Source organism: Colobus angolensis, unplaced genomic scaffold, assembly GCF_000951035.1.
Source record: "Colobus angolensis palliatus isolate OR3802 unplaced genomic scaffold, Cang.pa_1.0 Scaffold55, whole genome shotgun sequence".
Classification (NCBI taxonomy): Eukaryota; Metazoa; Chordata; class Mammalia; order Primates; family Cercopithecidae; genus Colobus; species Colobus angolensis.
In genome coordinates, this window is record NW_012119043.1 from 7,554,890 (window position 1) to 7,576,382 (window position 21,493).

Here is a 21,493-nt window from a genome sequence, read left to right on the forward strand (position 1 = left end):
CGTGTCTTTGCTTATGTCTGCATGTCTTCAGGGCCACTGGGGTGGCCACAGCTGTGGAGGCCTGCTTTTCTCTTAAGAACTCCTCTGGAGCCTTTTAATTACAGTGGATTTATTGCTCCATTAATGCTGCTTATCTGGGGAGCCAGGGGATCTTGCCACAGTCGCTAGTAGCTGTGTTTATGCAGTGGCTTGCTGGAAGAACTTAGCAGCATTTTGCTTTGTTTACCTCTTTCTGGGGGACCCCAGCAGTCCCCTAAAATTGATTGCAGTAAACCTGCCCATTTTCCCTTGTGTATCTCCCCAGCAGTGGCCAGGATAAGTGTCTCTTGAGACTAACTCCGATATTGGTTATATGGATGAACCCCCAGTGACCTAAGTCTCAGGCCATTGATGTTAGGCTCAAAGGCTCCTAGTGTTGGCCTCCAGGCTGAGGTGGTCATTTCTCGTGGCAGGCACCGGAATCGGGGGAAACTGAGTGATCTGGTGGCAGAGCACCTAGACCACCTGCACTATCTCAATGACATCCTGATCATCAACTGTGAGTTCCTCAATGACGTGCTCACGGACCACCTGCTCAACAGGCTCTTCCTGCCCCTCTACGTGTACTCACTGGAGAACCAGGACAAGGTGGGTCCGGCCCCATGGCTCCCGCTGGCTGAAGGCCATCTTCAGAAGTGGGGAAGAACAGTCCCTAGTCCCCTGGAATGGGGCTGAGCATTGCAAACCAGGACTGAGGTGGTGGTGGTGGTTGTTTTTGACAGAGTTTTGCTCTTTTACACAGGCTGGGGTGCAGTGGTGCGACCTTGGCTCACTGCAACCTCCGCCTCCTGAATTCAAGTAGTTCTCCTGCCTCAGCCTCCCGAGTAGCTGGGATTATAGGAGCATACCACCACACCTGACTAATTTTGTACTTTTTAGAAGAGATGGCATTTCACCATGTCGGTCAAGCTGGTCTCGAACTCCTGACCTCAGGTGATACACCTGCTCGGGCCTGGAATTACGGCCAGGACTGAGGTTTTGAGCCCAAGGGAGATTCCTTTCAAAGCATGCTGGCTTTCCTTTCCTTTCCTCTTATATCCTGAGACAGAGACAGAGTGCGTGTGTGAGAAGACTATAAAAGTGAGTAAGAAAAGATTACCGACTTCAGGAGGAAACAGGAAACATGTACAAATGTAGGGCTTTGGTTTCTGTGTATCCTTCCCTGAGGTGTTCTCCTCCCCGGTAACTTTTCCTGGTAGTTGCCAGAACCCACTGATTTGCAGAAGATGCAGACAGCGACAGAACGTGCGCAGCACGGAGGGAAGGCATGGAGCACACTCAGGGAAGGGTCCCAGGGTGGTGACTGTCCACTGTTAGCAGGCCTCAGAGGCCTGTGGGGATGACGGCTGGTAACATGCAGGGCCTCAGTTTCTCTCCCAGTCTCAGGGATTCTGGTTCTGTTGCTCTGGGGTGGGGCCGGGAATCTGCATGTCTCACCTGTCCCTCAGGTGATTCTGATTCTGTGCTGCTGGTTCTCGGGGCCCCCTCCGTGAGGAATGCTGCTTCTGGAGGGGAGGCCTCTGTGCAGTTCCTCTGGAGGTAAAGGGACCTCAGCAGGAGGCAGGACAGAGCCAGCTGGTCACCATGCAGAGGTGTCCCAAGGGGATGGAGTTTTGAGGATTCTCACTACAAATGAGTAAATAAAAGAAAATGTATTTTTAGTAGAAACGGGATTTCACCATGTTGGCCAGGCTGGTCTCGAACTCCTGATCTCAGGTGATACGCCTGCCTCGGCCTCCCAAAGTGCTGGGATTACAGGCATGAGCCACCGTGCCTGGCCAGGACTGAGGTTTGAGCCTGAGGGAGATTCCTTTCCTTTCAAAGCACGCTGGTTTTCCTTTCCTTTCCTCTTATTTCCTGAGACAGACAGAGCGTGTGTATGAGAAGACTGTAAAAGTGAATAAGCTCCTTAGCTTTACCAGAGGCGGCTCTGGGAGGCACAAAGTATGAGAATTGGAGTTTTCAGACCTGGGTTCAAATTCTGCCTCTTCCCTTTCCTAACTCTGTGACCTAAAGCAAATAACCTGAGCCCGTTTCTTCAGCTGCAAAATGAGGGCCTAACGATTCTTCTCTCACAGGGTGGGTGTGAAATGGAGCATCTTGAAATTCAGTATAAACGAGGGGCTTTTCCAAGGCCACAGTGCCCTAAATCTCCTCCCCCATGCTTTGAAAATAACTTCCCAAGAACAGGCCTCCAGGAGACCTCTCCTGCCGGGTCATCCAGTGCCCCAGCTGGTGGAAATGAACGTGCTTAGTAACTTAAGGAGCAAGTTCTCGGGAGTCAGCCTCTCATCTGTGACTAATGGTGAAAGGTTTCTCAGGTGGAAAAATAGTGGCCTTACAAACAGTATTGAGTGGCATTTTGCAGAGTGGACTTTTGAGTAGCACCTGGAAAGGACAGCCCTGGGGCCATAGAGGAAGTCAGTGGGACAGGATGCCCTTGTTCACACAGAAGGCTTTTGGCTTTGTGTATTTTGTGCTGCTCGCTTGTGTGACCTGATCTCTCTCTTTCCTGCCACCCCCTACTAGGGAGGAGAACGGCCGAAAATTAGCCTGCCGGTGTCTCTTTATCTTCTGTCACAGGTATGCTTGATCATTCACCAATGTCCCCACTACATTTGGGGTCCCTTGGTGTGCCACTGCCTTGCAGAAAATCCCCAGGCCTTATCACCCCATCTTCTCTGTGTCCCCCATCCTAAAGTAAAATAACAGCAAAACAAAGGGGCTTTCTGTTTTCCAGGCACTAAATAGAGGTAGTGTGTATCTTTTTCATGGTAGGAGATGGAAATCCAAAGAGAAATGAAAAATAAACCAAACCTGACTTGTGTAGTTGATTTTTTACCATGAAGACTGAGGTTTCCAAAACAACTGAGTGCTTGAAATACCCTGGAAATGTGGGCTGCAGCGCTTTTACTCATGCAGCTTTGAATGAAGCCCCACATTGCAGAACCCACAGCGTGCATACACATAGCAACCTTGGTGTAACAAACTTCCTGAAATGAGGCTATTTTTAAAGGGCTTTATCGCAGTTCTAGTTCCCAGATTACCTCGTGGAAGGCATCTTGTAGCAGCCTTAGCTCTCAGATTTGTGTCTTGAGCCAATTTGTCTCCCTCCCCTCTTAAACAAGTGTGTTTCCTTCATGTAATTATGTAATATTTACAAGAAGGGAAAAACTCCATGGCGACCCAGTTACATAACTTTAAAAATATTTTTATTACAAGCAGTCCAGACTCTCAGGGCATCTCATTAGACTATCAAGTAGTCCAGCATTTACCCAGAACTCTGTTTCCGCTTTTGCAATGGCGCAGGTATTTGCTTTGATGAGGAACTGTCCGTCTAACTTGATCCCCAGCTGTTTTGAATTTGGGGCGGGGCTTTTTCTTTTTGGCCCAGGAGGAGAGGTTCAGAAGCCACCTCCTACCCAGCAGGTAGGCCGATCCGGACATGTCCTGACTGTCACTCACAGCCCGAAGTCCTATTCTGGGGCTCTGTTTGCTTAGAGCTCTGCACGGGGCCAAGTTTGTCTGAATGCTGCTCTGTGTGGCGCTGAGCGCAAACCCCAGCCTCTCCTGGCAGCTTTGTTCTGCTGCCTCTTTCCAAGTCTGCCGGCATCTCCTGCTTGGGATTCTGGGAGTCCAGCAGGACCCAAGCAAGCCAGTTCTCAGCCCCAGTAATCACATGGAAAGCATCCCCAGGACCCTTCAGCTGTTGGAGCATTGCCCGGGCAGGGTCTCCTCCAGAGAGCATGGCCACCAGCCACCCACGGTGGGAACGTCAGTGGAGAGAGTTACGCCTTTTCTCTGAGACTCCTCCCTCGCCGGTTTGCTTTGTAAAGAACCAGGAGCCCACGCACCCAATTGCTTGTCTCTATATCTCACAGAAAACATAGCTTGTAATTCGGTATTCCTTAAACTTGAGTAATAGATCCCTTTTAAAGATAAACAACGTAGAGCCCTGTTTCCCGCTGCAGTTTCATTTAGCTTAATGAAAATATGACCTAAATGTGTGGAAAACCTAAATCGGGTATAAATCCTGTGTCCTTAAAGCCCCTACCTCAATATTAAATCATTGCATACTTGCAAATTATTTTACAAGCATAGCTAGAAAACCATGAAAATTTTCATGGATGACATTAATTTGGTGTGACAGGTGATGCGGTCCTCCTAGAACTAAACTCCTAACAGAGTGTGGTGTGGGCAGCTGGGCCAGGCTTTTTGAGTCTGGCCTGCACGTGCTTCCATGTACCCTGCAGTTACTCGCCCTCCCTCTTTTTCGGGTTCAGAGCCAGGAAGATGAGCACTGTGCCTGTCCACAGGCAGGAATTGTTTGCTTTGTTCAGGGGATCCTTTGTAGGTGCTCACTGAATGCTTGTGGACTGAAAAGAACAAGGAATAAATGATCAGTTAAGGCTGCATTCGTACAAGGTACGTAACATCTGAGAATGAATGGCCACAGTGATCAGTGTTTTGTATTGCTGGTAGCGTGATGTGTGGCAGGAATTTGGCCATAAGGAAGGTGAGAAGAATCATCACTGCTAGCATTTGAGGGCCTGCCAAACCTTGGACATGGGTTAACTCATTGAATCATACTGTGCGGTCTCTGTATTAGAAAAGGTTCCCAGTATTTTAAAAAAAGATTTTTATCGGCCATCTTTTATAGGGAGGTGCCACATGGCCATTCTGCCTGTACCGTTTATCTAATTTGAATTCTATGTATTTGTTGGAATAATATATTCCCCTTGTTCAAACAGTACAAAACATGGCATGGGAAAAGTCCCTCTCTCAATCTATACCCTGAGCACCCAACCTCACTCCCCAGAGGCAGCCTGTGTTGATTTTTGTCTTCACTTTTTAAAAAATAATTTTTTTAACAACGTTTTTTAAAGTTAAAAAGTTCAAACAGGTAAAAACCGGGTTTCTTTCCTAGTTTTGTTCAGGTTCCTGACTTCTATCTCCAGAGACAATTAGGGTTACCGGGTTCTCGTGTGTCCTAACAGAGACATCTCAGGGCTTCTCAACTAGGGGTAATTTTGCCCCTCAGGGGGTACCTGGCAATGTCTGGGGAGACACATTCAGTTGTCATGACTGAGGCTGGGGTGTTACTGGCATCTAGTGGGTAGAGGTCAGGGATGCTGCTAAGCAGCCTGCAGTGTCTGGGGCAGTCTCCCTCAACACTCAGTTACAGCCCAAAGTGTCAGCAGTGCCAAGATTGAGAAACCTTGGCCTATGCATATGTAAATAAGCAAATACAAACATGCACACGCTTTTGTATACAAATGGTAGATAAGCCACACCCTGTGCTACACCCTCTTGCCTTTACATTTTTAAACAAAATAGCAGGCGTGTCTAGGCCAGCTTTGCAAGACACTTTTGAATACCCTGATTCTTAAAGCTGGTCCTCTGAACATTGGGCAACAGGTGTGGGAGCAGGGCCAGCTTAGCCCAGAGCCAGCCCTCTGATTTTACATCCTGGCCCGGTTGGGTCTGCCTCTGTCTCGTGTGGTTTTCAGCCCCCGAGTTCGCATACCTACTGACGATGCTGTGGAATCCCCGTGTGCCAGAACCCACCACAGGGTCAGAGCTCCTTCCCGTGATGGAATCTGTGTGTAGCCAATCCTCTGCCAAGTCCTTGATTGGAACAAAACTCTCTGGCCCCTTCTTCTTGTATCACTAAAGTATTGGGACAGTGCCTTCTGGTCTTCTCATAATCAAATTTGACACTAAAATGCCCGTGGAAAGGAAGGAGTGTGCTGGTTTGGCTGTTCTTTCCCGCATTGCTCCACTTCAGCCGGATTTGGCTTCACCCAGCCATGAGGGACAGTCTCGCATTAATGCATTTCCTTCCGAGGAAGAGCAGCCAGCCAAATAGGCAACAGTCTGAAGGAGAGGCTGACCTTAGGAGAGTAGAACTGAGTCCTGCTTCCTGTGCCTCATTCTTCGGATTTTACATCGTAGGAATTACTGCTTAATACAGGACTTAGGTAGCCCAGCCTGGTCGCTTCTGATCCGGGAAGCAAGAGGTTGAAAATACGGCACACTTTCATGCAAATCCCGTTTCTTTTTTTTCCATCAGGTCTTCTTAATTATACATCATGCACCGCTGGTGAACTCGTTAGCTGAAGTCATTCTGAATGGTGATCTGTCTGAGATGTACGCTAAAACTGAACAGGATGTTCAGAGAAGTTCTGTAAGTCATTAGCTTTGAGATTGTTTGACCTTAGTAAGAAACCATTGCTCATTTTGCTAATCCGTGTGTTTCTCTAAAATCAGAAACTAACGTTCTGAGTATATAGCAGTGATGATGCATAAGCTGGTCCAGGATTCAGTGAACCTAATCAGAGTCTTGATTGCATACCCAAGAGAAGCTGGGGTCAGGTACCTCCTGGATTTGATTGATTGTGTGTTCTTAAACATGGAATTGTACCACTCTGGGCCTTAGGTTGCGTATCTGTGAGACACTGTTATCGGGACACAGAAAATGTCTTTTCAGAGGAGCTAATGTCTACAGAAGCTGGGCGATGAACATCCATGAATAACTCAGGCCCCAGGTGAAGGCAGTAGAGAGTGGTGAGGGGTGTGGCAAATTGGAGAGTATATGCCACCTTGGGGAGCAGCTCCTGTTCCACCCCAGGCTGCTGCTGTTCTGCAGAAATACGGATGTAGGATTACTAGGTTTTTTTCATGTTTCTTGAGAGGCAGGAAATCTGCATTGTTATGTGTAATCTCTAGTTTTAAATGATCATCCAGCTTTGGACTAAGTAGCATGTTTGTGGTCTGCAGGAGTCTTGGAGTTCCATTTGGTACACTACTGAGGGAAAATACCTGATGGCCAGTGTTGTGACTTCTTCTGAAGCTTTCCCATCTTGTCCTTTGTATATCTCTGCTGTCATCCCTCACATCCTGCTCACATGTCCTGAGCTCCAGCTGCCTTATTCCTGGTCTGACTTGCTTTTCCCCTAGCATGTCCAACATTTGTGCCTTTACCATACCCATAGCCTGGTTCCTGATGCACCTGGTTCCCTCTTTTCAAAGGTCTTATCCACTCTAAGCTCCTTATGGCAGGGATCTCACCTGTCACTGAATAAACCGCAGCCTGGGCTGCACGAATACTCATCTCACTTATGCTGAGCCCAGGCTGCAGCTGATTCAGTGACAGGTGAGATCCCTGCCATAAGGAGCTTAGAGTGGGTAAGTGAGATGAGCACGGTGTGTTTTATACAAGGGCTGTTTCATACAGGTTTCTTCTCTGCAGCCTGGTGCTCAGGCAGTGGCCAGGCTGGTAAAGGGATCAGATCACACTGGGGTAATAGATTTGCTGCTCCACCTGCATGAATGGGTGAAATATGACCCTGTGGATGAAAGGCCAGCGCTACATGGAGTACAATTACAAGAGGCCCCTGCCCTTCCGCTGTTTTTGGTGTATGATGGTCTGGCCAGGTCATTTTGTTATTCAGGGGAGCATTAGCGCCTCTGAAAAGCTTCCCAGAAACTCTGTGCTTGTTAGTGGTGGTGGCATTAGTTCAGCTGAATTGAATGGGGCCTTTTCATGGCCCCTGTCTGGCCTATCCCTTTCATAATTCATTCAGCAGTGTTGATGAAGCTCTTTCTTTGGGCCAAGTATCATGCTAGCTCTGGGGATACACAATGTCATAAATAGTCTGTGCCACATTCGAGCTTTACAGTACAGTAGAGAGATGAACATGGATCAGATATGCAAATAACTCACTGTCTCAACTCTTACAAGTGCTCTAAAGGGAAGAATTGTTTGGTGAGAGGATTTGGCCTAGAGGTGACAGGGGTGATGTGTTAAAGACTTTCCTAGTGGTCCATCTCATGACAACACACGATCTGGCAAATGTATAGCTGACTCAGAGTTTATGGGGCCCTAGATATTTCTCTGCAACTTTCTTAAAGTAGCGTTTGCTAAATGAATGTAAGTCACAGAAAGCTGAGTCAGCAGAACCGGCAGGGCCTCCGGTTAGAGGTGCCCAGTGCCCCGCCAGCCACCTGGCCTTGGGCAGGTTCTTTCACTCCATTTAGAAAACAGGCAGCGCAAGCCCTGCTCTAGAGAGCTGATGGAGGTGGGGGCAAAATGTTAAGTGCCCACCAGGCGCGGTGGCTCACGCCTGTAATCTCAGCACTTTGGGAGGCTGAGGCAGGTGGATTGTGAGGTCAGAAGATCAAGACCAGGCATGGTGAAACCCCATCTCTACTAAAAATACAAAAAAAATTGGCCGGGCGTGGTGGCGAGCACCTGTAGTCCCAGCTACTGGGAAGGCTGAGGCAGAAGAATGGCGTGAACCTGGGAGGCGGAGCTTGCAGTGAGCTGAGATCGCGCCACTACACTCCAGCCTGGGCGACAGAGCAAGACTCCATCTCAAAAAAAAAAAAAATTTATATATATATACATATATATATATAAAGTGCCCATCAAGTGCCTGATGGGTTGCAAACTGGCTACTAGACCCATTTGGTTTGGTCTGTGCAGTGTTTAAAAGAAAATTTTATGAATTGCCAACTTTAAAATTAGGAAGAAAAGTCCAGATTTTTGGAATATTCTCCAACAGTCAGAAGATCTGGTCTCCATCAATGCACATTTCTACAGGAAGCTTCACAGAGCCTGCTCCCATCAGATGAGGTGTGTTTACTGTGAAATCTGCCCACTGCTAACTGGGACTACGCTGATGTTAAAGTATTGGGCCTTTTTTTTTTTGGTTGCGTGATTTCCAGACCTGAAGATGGCTGCTGTGGCTTCATCTCAAATGGTGCTACTGTAAGATCGTACCTCTGGTAGCTGGGACTACGCTGATGTTAAAGTATTGGGCCTTTTTTTTTTTTGGTTGCGTGATTTCCAGACCTGAAGATGGCTGCTGTGGCTTCATCTCAAATTGTCTTACTGTAAGATACCCTCTGCAGTGCTGAAGCTAGACTTGGTGTTCTAAAACGAAATCAGAGATTGCTGGGCTCTCGGGTTTGCAGCATTGTTTATTTTTATTTATTTGTTTATTTATTTATTTTTTTGAGACAGAGTCTGGCTCTGTCGCCCAGGCTGGAGTATAGTGGCATCATCGTGGCTTACTGCAACCTCTGCCTCCCAGGTTCAAGTGATTCTCATGCCTCAGCCTCCCGAGTAGCTGGGACTACTGGCATGCACCACCACACCCGGCTAATTTTTTTTGTATTTTTAGTAGAGACGAGGTTTTACCATGTTGGCCAGGCTGGTCTGGAACTCCTGGCCTCAAGTGATCTGCCCGCCTTAGCCTCCCAATGTGCTGGGATTACGGGTGTGAGCCACTGTGCCCTGCTTTTATGCAGTTTTTTTTTTTAATTGAAATTTTTTCTTGAGATAATTATAGATTTGCATGCAGTTGTAACAGATAATACAGAGAGATCTTCCTCAGTTTCCCCCAGTGGTAACATCTTGCAAAACTCTAGTACACCTTCACAAGCAGGATGTTGACAGTGATACATAGGATTTACGTTTGAGCAAAAGCAAATTGCAGGTTACTGGCAACCTCTCAGTTTAGGACACTGGCCGTAGTTGAACCATTGTCAGGGGAAGTTTTTAAGAGATCTGTCCTCTCTCCCGATATGGCCTCTTCTTGGGGTGAAGGTCTCACCTGCCTTGTGAGAGACACACGTACTGCCTTTGGGACATAAGTGCTGGTTGTGGTGGACACCTGAACTGAAAATGAGACTCTGTAGTGTGGAGGGAATTGCCAGCCCACATGTGTCAGCTTTCTGCTTCCAGTTACTACCTTTCTGTCAGCGTGAAGTTGAAGTTGGTTGTAATCTGATGACTATCGTTCAGGTTTGGGAAGGGCACAGGCTGAATTCCTTCTGTGAGTTGTTTGACAATAGTCCTGGTACGATTTACCTTCCTTCCCTATGAGCGAGAACAGTCTCCTATTGTTTCCTGCCCAACTCGGATGTGGTTTGATCATACTTGTTTTAAGTTTCTTGGTCTTTTTTAACCTACTTTCTCCTTCCCGTAATTTGTAGATAAGTTACTGGTATTGCCTCATTTTTACCAGCAGACCTTTCACAAAACCAAACCAAAATTGAAGAGAGAAAAGCAGAGGGGAGATCACAGTTATTTGAAAGGACTGTAATTTAGGGTTAAATGGAAAACAATCAGCATGGTTAGATGAATGTCTAATTGAAATTCGTCTCTGCATTAAAATCATATGGTTCCTGCTAAGGGCTAATTCTTGCTATAATTCGAATGCAGAGCAGATAGTGTTTCTTGTGTGGGGAAACCGAGTAGGAGAACACTAATTCTGAAACTGCTAGCGTCTCGTTGTTTTTGCAGAATGAACATATAGATTAGAATTTGGGATATGCATCATTACTTGTAGGTACTTTTTTTAAAGGACTCTTTTTTCCTCTTGGGTTTCTGTGGAATAGTTTCCTGCATTTTTGCATTCATTCATTTATTCATCTGTTCATCCGTTCCTTCAGCAGCCATCTGTTGCGTACTTGTGCTTAGAGATGAGGGATGTGGCATTGCACTGGAACGACCTGACCCCTGCCCTCCCTGGGCTTCCCTCCTCCCACGAGGACAGGGACCATGTCTTGGAGATGCCTGTGCCACCTGTGCCATCCTGGGGCTTGCCAGAGATGCCCAGGAGGTGTTCAGTGTAGGAATGAATGACTCAGTGGGTGCAGTGGTAGCAGAGTCACAAGGGCTCTCGTGACATTCTCATAATGACTCTCAGAGCAGAAATCACTTCCTAGCCTGCCCCTTGAATGCTGCCTTCTCTTTGCCTCAGTGGCTGGGTTTGGAGTGGGCTGCTTTTGGTGCCCTTCCATGTTCCACCTCCAGAGGCAGCCTTGTGGAGTGGGTGCTATAACTAGTTTCCCTGGGCTCCTCAAGTCCTGGCCTCTGATTTTACTAGGTGTTCCCGGGCCTCAATTTCTTACCTCGCCAGTGAAAATAGCAAACGTGGGTTTATGATGAGAATTAAATGCTGTGTAAAGTGCTTACTCCAAAGCCTTTTTATGTACACAGCAAGTGCATAAATATTAGATGTTATCATTATAGTGACCTTAGTTCCTGAGGCTGCACAGTGACCTTCCACCTCCTACCTGGGACCTCCTTCCCTGGGCTTACGAGCTGTCTCTGGACTGATGAATGTGGAAACACACACCATGCGCCCCTCAGGGAGGTGGCTTTTGAGCAGATACCAAGGCACAGAGGGAGAAGTGTTAGTAATAACAGTGATGATGAAACAGCACCGATGTTATAGCCATTGCAATTGAGTGATGGGAGGTGAAGCCCTCTGTGTGTATACTGTGCTCTCCATTCACCCAGACCCAGATTTAATTTCTGGAAAGTGCAAATACTGTTGTTGGTTTTTTTTTGAGACAGGGTCTCGCTCTGTCGCCCAGGCTGGAGAGCAGTGGTATGGTCCCAGCTCCCTGCAGCCTCAGCCTCCTCAGGTCAAATGATCCTCCCACCTCAGCTTCCTGAGTAGCTGGGATTACAGGCACATGCTACCATGCCCAGATAACTTTTGCTTTTTTTTTTTTTCTTTTTTTTCTGTGGAGACAGAGTTTCGCCATGTTACCCTGGCTGGTCTCGAACTCCTGGGCTCAAGCAGTTCACCCACCTCGGCCTCACAAAGTGCTGGGATTACAGGCGTGAGCCATCACACCCAGCTGGAAAGTATAAATACTTAACTGCTAATGTGGGTTCATATGGTTGGCTGGTTGTGAAGTCAGGGTCTAAGGATTCTGGGGCAGAATAGGCTTGCTTATCCCCAAATAAGGACATTGACAGTCTGTCTGTAGTTAGCAGTTTAGCAGTTAGGATGGTTTCCAGATGATTCTCTGGACACCTGTCACTTCTAGTAGCAGTACTCTCTGCCCAGCCGGATACTCTACCAGGATATGGTGTGTGGAGCCAGTGCCTAGGAAAGTAGCAGCCTTGCTTCTCTGGGTTGTGTGTTTGCAGATTCAGAGCATTAATCATTGACTTAGCTCCCTAAGAAAGCTGCTGCAGGGCTTTCTTTTTCTTTTTTTTTTTTTTTTGAGACGGAGTCTCGCTGTCACCCAGGCTGGAGTGCAGTGGCGCGATCTTAGCTCACTGCAGGCTCCGCCTCCCGGGCTCACGCTGTTCTCCTGCTTCAGGCTCCCTAGTAGCTGGGACTACAGGCGCCTGCCACCACGCCCGGCTAATTTTTTGTATTTTTTAGTAGAGACGGGGTTTCACCCTGTTAGCCGGGATGGTCTTGATCACCTGACCTCGTGATCCGCCCGCCTCGGCCTCCCAAAGTGCTGGGTGAGCCACTGCACCCACCCTGCAGGGCTTTCTTTACAACTCAAACTTGTATGTGATGTTAGCCTCCTACGTGCTGAATGCATCAGGCCGGATAGCACCTCTTCCGGCCAGGATTAGAATTCCTGAGTCTTTTAGTGACCCTGACTGTACTCATGATCCCCCAGATAATCAGTGCTGGTTCCAAGGCATACACATTCTTCTTCCTGAAAATGCTGATAGGCTTCTGGGAGAAGGTTGATTGTGAATATCAAAGGGTAAAAATAGACTTCTATAAATTAAGGGCCTTAATTGACCCATCGCAAACATTCCCACAAGGGAATTAGAGCTTGGTGTATATTCTCCCTTTTGGCTTTGCCATTGAGGTCTATCCCCTAATCCCTCAATGCAGTTACAGCTCCCAGGTGCCATTCTTGCCCACCAAAGTATTGAATGTGGCAGCTCTGGTTCACATTTAAAAGGATTTGATAGAATCAAAATCCAGAGTGCAACATGAGGTCCAGTACTAAGGAGCGTATTGTTGTCTGAGAAACAGTTGCCTCTCCGTGTTTCCTGGGGCAGAAGGTGGGCTGGACAACTGAGGAGGGTCTCGGAGTGTCCCTTAGTACTTGCAAAGGGAGCAGACTTTAGTCAGGGCTACAGGTGACTCTGACCAAAGACCAGGAATTTTGACCTTGGGCCAGCTAGCCAGAGAAGGGGCAGGGGCCTTCATTGCTACATCCTGTAGAAGCCAACTGGTAACAATGGAGTGGGCATAGTGGGCAGGGATGGGGGCAGGAGGCAGATGGGGAAGAAGCCTCGTGACTCAGACCCTAGCTGGCTTTTCTGTATCTGTCCTGCAGTGTGACACAGAATGGGCTTGGGGCAGCCACAGGGCTGGAGGCAGCTCCATGTAGAATGGGGACCTTTTCTGGTTGCATCAGGCCATTGGTGGCTTTTTCTGGGTTTCAACTAAAATCAGAAAATTGAGGGTGAGGACAGACAAATGAGGTATGCCTCTGTCCCCTGTGGCATTGTTAGTTTTCATGACTGAGCTAGCGTCTTTGGACATTTGAGATTTTTAACCTGACTTTGAGTTACCTGAAGCCAGGTCAGTATTGTTTATTCAGATATTCAGCAGATAAATATTGGGTATCTGCTGTGTGCCAGGCACTGTTCTAGGCCCTGGAGATATATACCCAGTGAACAAAGCAAACACCTTGACTTCCAGGAACTTGGGTCTCATGCAGAGAGACAGAGGAGCAATAAAGCGAATAGTAGGCATTGGGGCACATTAGATGTGAGAAGCCCTGGGAAAACAGTAGTGAAGCAGAGGATGGACATGGGCAGTGCTCAGAGACTGGGGTGTTACCGTTCTCAGTAGGGTGACTGGGGTTGGCCTCGTTGGGAAGGTGAGGTGGGAGCACAGACTCAAAGGAAGCAAGAGAGTGAGTCATGTTGATATCTGGAGGAAGAGCATTTTGGTCATAAAGAACAGCACGAAACTGGGAGGCGGAGCTTGCAGTGAGCTGAGATTGCACCACTGCACTCCAGCCTAGGCGACAGAGCGAGACTGCGTCTCAAAAAAAAAAAAAAACAGAACAGCCAGTTCAAAGGCCCTGCGGTGAGATGGTGCCTAGTGTGTTGGAGGAAGAGCAAAGGGCAATGTGGCAAGGGGATGGGAAGTAGGAGATGAGGTTGGGAGAGAACAAGCGTCCGAGGCACATGGCGCCTATGTGCCATTGCAGGACTTAGGAGTTGCTGTGGAAGAAGACTGGAACCTCTTCGTCTTTGTGTCCCCATGTTTAGCATGGTTCCTGCAGTCAACGTTGATTGTCTTGATATGAGAAGTCTCGGTACGGGAATCAAAAACATATCTCTAATGAGCGGTGGACATCCAGTCTTGGGCAGTGTCAAAGTCCTTGAAACTGGTTTTGCTATGGAATGCTTTGCCTGATGGGAGCCTGGGGGCTGCACGTGAGCAAGAAGGGGGCATTTGGCTTTCTCAGAGTTCCCTGCCCTTTCTGGGCATTCCAGCACAGTTCACAACAGTGGGGTGGTGTTGTGAGTCATTCGTTTCATGCCTGAGGGCAGTGCAGCTCTCATCCCTGAAGGTGATTAGTGAGTGGGGGTTTCCCTAGAGAGTTCTGAGGCCAGTTGAGTAGCAGATCCTGGCTGGCCTGAAATTGATTGCCTGCTGACCACTTGCTGGGTTGCTTATAACCTGGCCCCAGGACAGCTTCCTGGTAGCCTCCAGATAAGCACGGGAACAGATTTGTCAGCTTCATGGGCAAATAAGAAAAAATACAATACTTTACTGTTAGCCACAGTCACCCTTCTGTGCAATAGAACACGAGATCTCACTCCTCCTGTCTAATTGGAACTTTGTACCTGTTGACCAACCTCTCCCCATCTTCCCCATCCGCATCCCTGCATCCCCTCCCTGCCTGGCCTCCTGTAACCGCTATTCTCCTCTCTACTTCTGTGAGATCAACTTTGTTTAGATTCCACAAATGAATGAGATCATGCTAAAAGAGAGGTTTTTGAATGTTCTCACCACAAAGAAATGATAAATACATGAGGTGATGGATATGCTAAGTACCCTGATATGATCATTACATGATATACACATGTATTAAAACATCAAATTGTACCCCATAACCATGTACAATTATAATGCATCCATTAAAAAATTAAAAAAGAGAAAAAGGTAACATTAAACAGCTTTATTCACTCAAATAATACTGTGCTGGGTGACACTTGAGTTCTGGGTGGGTCATTTTCTGACATGAGCAGAATGTGCTCTATCTGTGAAGCAGAGGCTGGCTGCCATACTTACCCTTGTGCACACCCTGCCGTGAGTAATTGTTGAGCCCCTACAAGTTGCAGGCGGGTGCCATAAATGAACAAGACATCTGTCCCTTTCCTGACGGTCTGTTTGTGGGGGATAGACAGTAAGCCAGCTCGTCCTCACAGATTTAAGATTTGGATATGGGAAGGAAATAGAAGCAGCTTTGGGAGGTGTGGTGAGAGAAGCTCCCCTAAGGAGGGAGCCTAATATTGAGAACTGAGGTCAGGGAGCTAGGCCTGCTGAGAGTTGAGGGGTGGGATGGGGGGACATGGCCAAAACATGAAAAACGATGAGTCAGAGACCTCTGTGGGAATGAATTAGGTGTATATGGGATTAGGAGAGAGGCCAGTATTCAAGAAACATCTGGGTTGGCAGAAGAGAGGGACAGTTTTCGTTTTATAGGAGATGAACCTGGCCAGGCTTGGTGGTTCATGCCTGTAATCCCAGCACTTTGGGAGGCTGGAGTGGGCAGATCACTTGAGGCCAACCTAGACAACATGGTAAGACCTCGTCTCTACAAAAAATACAAAAATTAACCAGGTGTGGTGGTGTGTACCTGTGTCCCAACTACTCAGGAGGCTGAGGTGGGAGGATCTCTTGAGCCTGGGAGGCAGAGGTTGCAGTGAGCCATGATCACACCACTGCACTCCAGCCTGGGCAACAGAGCGAGACTCTGTCTAAAAAAGAAAGAAAAGAAGGCAAGCCTACTTGTTTGTCTCATTGAACATGTCATTTCATGCTCATAATGAAAGAGAGCGAGGTGGTGTTATTGTCCCATGCTCCCCATGAGGAAGCCAAGGTTCCCAGAGGTTAAGTGATTAGTATTGCAGGTGACCAGCCCCAAATCTCACTGTTTGTAGTCCATGTCTTTTTATCACCACTTGCAATTATGTTTCCCAGTTCAGCATGAGATGTCGGGGTAGTGTGGCATTTTGGGCTGTTTTGAGTAACAGAATAACCAATATTTCACAGTTCATCTTTTTCAAAATATAGTAAAATACTCTTTCCAAAGAAATACCAAATAAGTGCTTGGTATGTCATTGTTTAGTAAGGGAGTGTGAGATGCCTCATTTTGTGTGATTGAAGAGGCCTGTTCAATGCTCGTGAGGATCTTGCAATTAATTCATCCCACAAGCATTCCCTCTTGATTGAATGCCAGAGACAGTGCCAGACATACTGCTTGGCATTGAAAGGGACAGAGAAGATGACCTGGGATGGAGAAGGCAAGGGAGAGGAGGCTGGCCCCCTACAGACTTAGTGACATGCCAGAGGTCACTTTCCAAGAAGAAATTGGAGCACTGTCTTGATGTTACCTGCTCCTCATCTCAGCGTCAAGTGCTGAGCACGCAGCTGCGAGAGGCCTGTGAGTGCTGTGAGTCTGTTCCAATTCCTGAGAGATGCCTTGCTTTATGCTTCTGCAGCTGCAACACCCCTGATAACTGGTAATTCATGGAGAAGAATGCCATGTTCTCCTTGTTAATGGAAGTGGCCTGCTACCTCCACATGTTCCCCACTCCATAGCTTTCATCTTCCCCTTTGCATTCGGTAGTGCCGTCAAATCGCCTCACTGATGTTGCAGCTGTGCGTTCTTCATGCGTGTTTGGGCTTTGGTTCTGCAGCTCCACGCGGCTCCTGGATTGGCGAGTAAGGCATGTGTCTATACATCACCCCGGGGTACATCACCCAACTGGTGCTTGCTTGCCCATCACCTCCTTCTGGATGAGAACAGGTTCACTCTGCTGCACTGTCACACGGCTTCCTTTTTCAGCCAATGGCCAAGCCATGTGCTACAGTGCTGTTGGTTACAGTGGGTGTGATCCCCTGTGACTTTTTGTCTGTGTATGTGAGATAAAAATGTGGAAAGATGCACGTGTCTGTGGTCCCAGCTACGTGGGAGGCTGAGGCTGGAGAATCACTTAAACCCAGGAGGCGGAGGTTGCAGTGAGCTGAGATCGCATCACTGCACTCTAGCCTGGGTGACAAAGTAAGACCCTGTCTCAAAAAAAAAAAAAAAAAATGTGAAAAGAGTCACATTATAGACAACTATGTAATTGTCAGGTCAGAGGGCCACCTGTCAAGTGATATATAAACTGCCAGTGCCCTTTTGTTGCGAAGAACCACCTGATTCTCTGATTAGTGTGACACCAGCATGGCATAGTCTTAACGTCAGTGCTCCCGGGAGGCTGGCCCAGCATTGAGAGGTGCAGCAAATGTATATGGAAGGGAATGGTGTTTGAGCCATGTGGCAGGAAGGTTATGCACCTAGGCACTGGAGCTAGATTCTTCCTGGGTTCAAATCCTGCCTCTGCCTCTCACTAGTGGGTGATCTTGGGCAAGGTCCTCACCTGTGTAGTTCCTTGCCTCATTTGGTTATTTGTAGGATAAAGCGAGACAATGTGTATAAAGTGCTCAGAGCCATGCTGGACACATTTTAAGTGCTCACTGAGTATTCGGGATGGCTATTATTACCTGGAAAGAGTAACAAGAGTGTGCCATCTCTTGGCACCTCTCAGAAGCACTGTTGGGAAGATGCTAATATGATGCCCATTGATGGCTGTGGAAACTGAGACCCATAGAAGAGAAGGTAGGAAGCAGTGGAGCCAGGACTCAAACTGCGGTGGGTGGGACCCTGGGCCTCCGAATCCCGCCCTGATTTTGTACCTTGCTCCGTACCTTGCCAGTCCTGGCCGCTGAGGCTGGAGATGAGGAAGGTTAGCCAGGGGCCCAGGAGCATGTCGGGGAGGCTGAGTCTAGCCCACTAACAAACCAGAAGGCCAGCGAGCAGTAAGTTGCTAGGAGCTTGGGAGTCCAGTTTAAAGCACAGAACATGATTGTTCCTTAAAAGCCCCTCCCCTGCCGTGTCTTCCATCCTCGTGATCTATTTGCCAGGGGGTTGAAGGGCAATGAAAATTTCTCTGGTGCCCCCTTGCACCAGGCATTTTGCCTGTTGGATCCCGCACTACCCCCATGGTGGCATGTGATATGGAACTACTCTTGTCTCTGTTTTACAGATGAGGAACTGAGGCTCCTGTGGTCAGGGTCGCTTGGCTAGTAGAAAGTGGGTCTGAGACTTGCAGCCAGGTCTGCCTAGGCATGTTTTTTGTTAGTCAACATGGCCTGCCTCCTTTCTTAAGGGGAAAACCTTTCTCCCACTTCTCAAATTGCTTAGCAGAGCCGTTTGAGGAAGCATCCTCAGAGGGTGAGTGGGCTCGGCCTGGGAGAGCCTGGAAGGGTCTTCTTAGCCTGATTACCATGACAGCTCCAACAGATCCAGACAGAATCCCAGGACCCGGGATCTCTCCTTCCCTTACCTGATGCCTCTGGCCACCGGTCTCTCTTTCTTTCCTTCGTGCTCAACCAAGATTCTTCCCTGGGCAGGGTACTTGGTGCCCTTACATCCCCTTTCCTGGTCACTCGCCAACCACTGCTTTCTCCCCTCCCTGCTGCATCACTGAATAGATGCTGAGAAACCCACTCAACACGTTGCATCTGTAGGGCACTGAGTCAAGGCATCCGATATCTCTTCTGGGGCAGTGAGCGTGAAGAACCCCTTTATGAGCAGCATGGGCCAGCGCCTGGCTGAGAGGCTACTGGCTGGCCAGGGACCACTGCCCTGACTTCCTGCAAAGTCCAGTGGCTGTGTGTCTGCCCCTGCCTGGGGAGCTGGCCGAGCACCTTGGGTCCGAGGGTGCCACTACTGTCACCAAGCACCAGGCCCAGGTGACCTAGGCCTTAGCAGCAATAAAAGGTGAGTGACTTCTGGGCACATCTAGCAAGCTGGCTCCTCCTGGACTCTGAGCTGGCTTTCCTACTATTGTCTTCTTCCTGAACATGCTGCTGAACTCCTGTTGACATCCAAGACTCCTATCACTCATTTCCTTCTCTGTCAAGCCCTCCTAAGCTCCCCCATGCCTCCCAGCCCTGGCACATTTTCCCTCCCTTCCTCTGTGGCCCCCATCACTCTTGTGTGAACCTCTTCTCTTCTAGCATCTGCACAGGCCATGTGGCAATAAATGCAGGATTCACTGGGATTCACCAGGATTCACCTGTCTGGGGTGAACTGTGGGCTCTGAGAGGTGTAGCCTATGGCTTCATGATCTTACCTGAGCTCCCCTCGTATCATTAGTGGTCAGTGAATCCAGCTCTCCCGCCTGTTCACTTTCTCCTACCTTGTATTTAGGGCATTGCAGCAATTCGACTTCATTGAAAATCCTCTTGGTAAACTTGTTAGTGTTTTTTGTTTGTTTGTTTTTGAGACAGGGTCTTGCTGTGTCACCCAGGCTGGAGTGCAATAGCATGACCACAGCTCACTGCCGCCTCAACCTCTTGGGCTCAAGTGATCTTCCTGCCTCAGCCTCCCGAGTAGCTGGGACTACAGGCATGCACCACCATACCCAGCTAATTTTTGTATTTTTTGTAGAGACAAGGTCTCACCATGCTTCCTGGGCTCATCTTGAACTTCTGGGCTCAAGTGATCCTCCTGCCTTAGCCTCTCTAAATCTTGGGGTTACAGGCGTGAGCCACTGCACTCAGCCTGGGAAACTTTTTAAATTGAGGAATCACATAAATACAATAAAATACATAGAAGTTTAGTAATCTTAGATGTACTGCTTGATGATTTTGTACACATGATTATATTCATGTGTAATTCGAGTCAAGATGGAAAGCATTTCTGGTTTTCCCATAAAGCCCCTCCTCAGTTTGTAACCCATACCTCCACCCCACCCAAAAGAATCGTCATCCTAACTTCTAAACTTGCCTTTTCAAAGTTTTTTTAAAATTGTGTAAAATAAGCATACAATTCACTCTCTTAACTATTCTTAAGTGTTCGGTTCAGTGGCATTAATGCATTCTGTAAAGATATTCTTTACACTTAAATAGTGTTGGTAGTATTTTCTTGTGCTGGCAATAAAATTTTCTAGTGCTGGTGATATTTAAATAGTGCTGGTAATAAAACAACTGAATGATGTAGAAGTAGGTAGAGCAGAAAGTGAAAGTTCCTCCAACCTCAGTATCTTCCTCAGAGGGAACCACTGTTCTCAGTTTGTATATCCTTCCAGACCTTTCTCTGTGTATTTTCATGTAATTATCAACCCAGGAATACATGATATACATGTATGTTTCAGCTCTATCGTTTTAGTTTTATTTTAACCATAAACTGAATCATTAATTGTTGATTGCAAGTTGCTTTTTCATGTGCAGCCTGTGTCCAAGTCTTTGTAAGCTGCTGTACCCACACCTGGTGGAACGTGTTCTGGTTGACATCTGTCTTCTCAGCCATGGGTCTCCTCTCTTTCCCTCAGGCACCCAGTCTTTGGTTGTTTCCATCCTCCCTCCCAAACCTGTTGCTGCCCTTTGCAGAGTTTCTGCACTCAGATTCCTCCATTCCCTGAAAGACTGACCCCTGGGGATTCACCTTTCCCAAAGTATTTGGCTTTTGAAAAAGCAAGGACCACAGCCTTCCTTGAAGGGGTTCAAGGCTGATAGAAGACATCATTAACCGGTAGGCAGATGCAGGCACTTAGGGAGTAGTTAGGCCCCAGGGCACCTCTAAAATGTCATTGCTGACTGTCAGCTGGCCCTGACCCCCCGAAGCCAGTCCAGATATCCAGCTGCAGAGCTCAAGGCTCCCTTGTATTTCGCTGCAGTCAGCAAGGAGGCTCCTTCCCTTCATGCTCCTCCTGCAGCCCAGCCTCAGCACGTGGTGAAACCTAAACCTGTGGCATTTGGGAAATGTAGACCTTCTTTGCAGAATACTTTTCCCTGGGGCATGTGTTGTGTACTTTCTTTTTGAGAAAATCAACCCAAACGCCTTCTGATTTCTTACTCTGAAGTGGGCTTTTCCACTTCTGGTTAGTTTGGGTGAGCTTGCTCTTTCATTGTGCTATGTTTAGCTCCTGAGAATGTTGGTCTTTTTTTTCCCCCTTCTTTCCCTCCCTTCTCCTCCTTCTCCTTTTTTCGTCATTCTGTCTTGCCCTTTGAGTACAGCCTGGTACAAACATTCATTCCTACAGCCATGGGCTCACTCAGCAGCAGCCTGTCCGCCTCTGGTCCAGGCACCGTGGGGTAGAGCTGAGAGCACAGTGGTGAGAGACCGGACAGGGACCTTTCTCCTGGGGGCTTCAGGTTGGAGCATCCTTGGAGGCTGGCAGCCAGAAGGAGGGTGACAGGAGCAGCAGAAATGGTCACAAATCTCTGCCTACACTTCCCAGCCAAATTCTACCAGCCTCTGCATGCTACCTGTGATGTTTTGGTGTTAGCTTTAAGAAAAAGAAAAAAAAAAAACAAAACAGGTTTTTAAAATATAGAATAAAAGGGAGCAAAAATAGTCCATGTCCAAATGA

The 21,493-nt window shown here is 47.8% G+C and overlaps 1 protein-coding gene across 2 annotated transcripts in view; it reads left to right on the top strand.

The window, feature by feature from the left end:
• The window catches only part of CLEC16A (C-type lectin domain family 16, member A), a 233,890-nt gene that overhangs the window by 33,667 nt on the left and 178,730 nt on the right, over window positions 1-21,493 (top strand). For both annotated transcript variants that reach the window (XM_011961400.1, XM_011961399.1), the window contains exons 7-9: window positions 453-627; window positions 2,569-2,622; window positions 6,113-6,226. In XM_011961400.1, coding sequence (XP_011816790.1) covers window positions 453-627; window positions 2,569-2,622; window positions 6,113-6,226 — 343 coding nt within the window. The remainder of the gene's footprint in view (window positions 1-452; window positions 628-2,568; window positions 2,623-6,112; window positions 6,227-21,493) is intronic.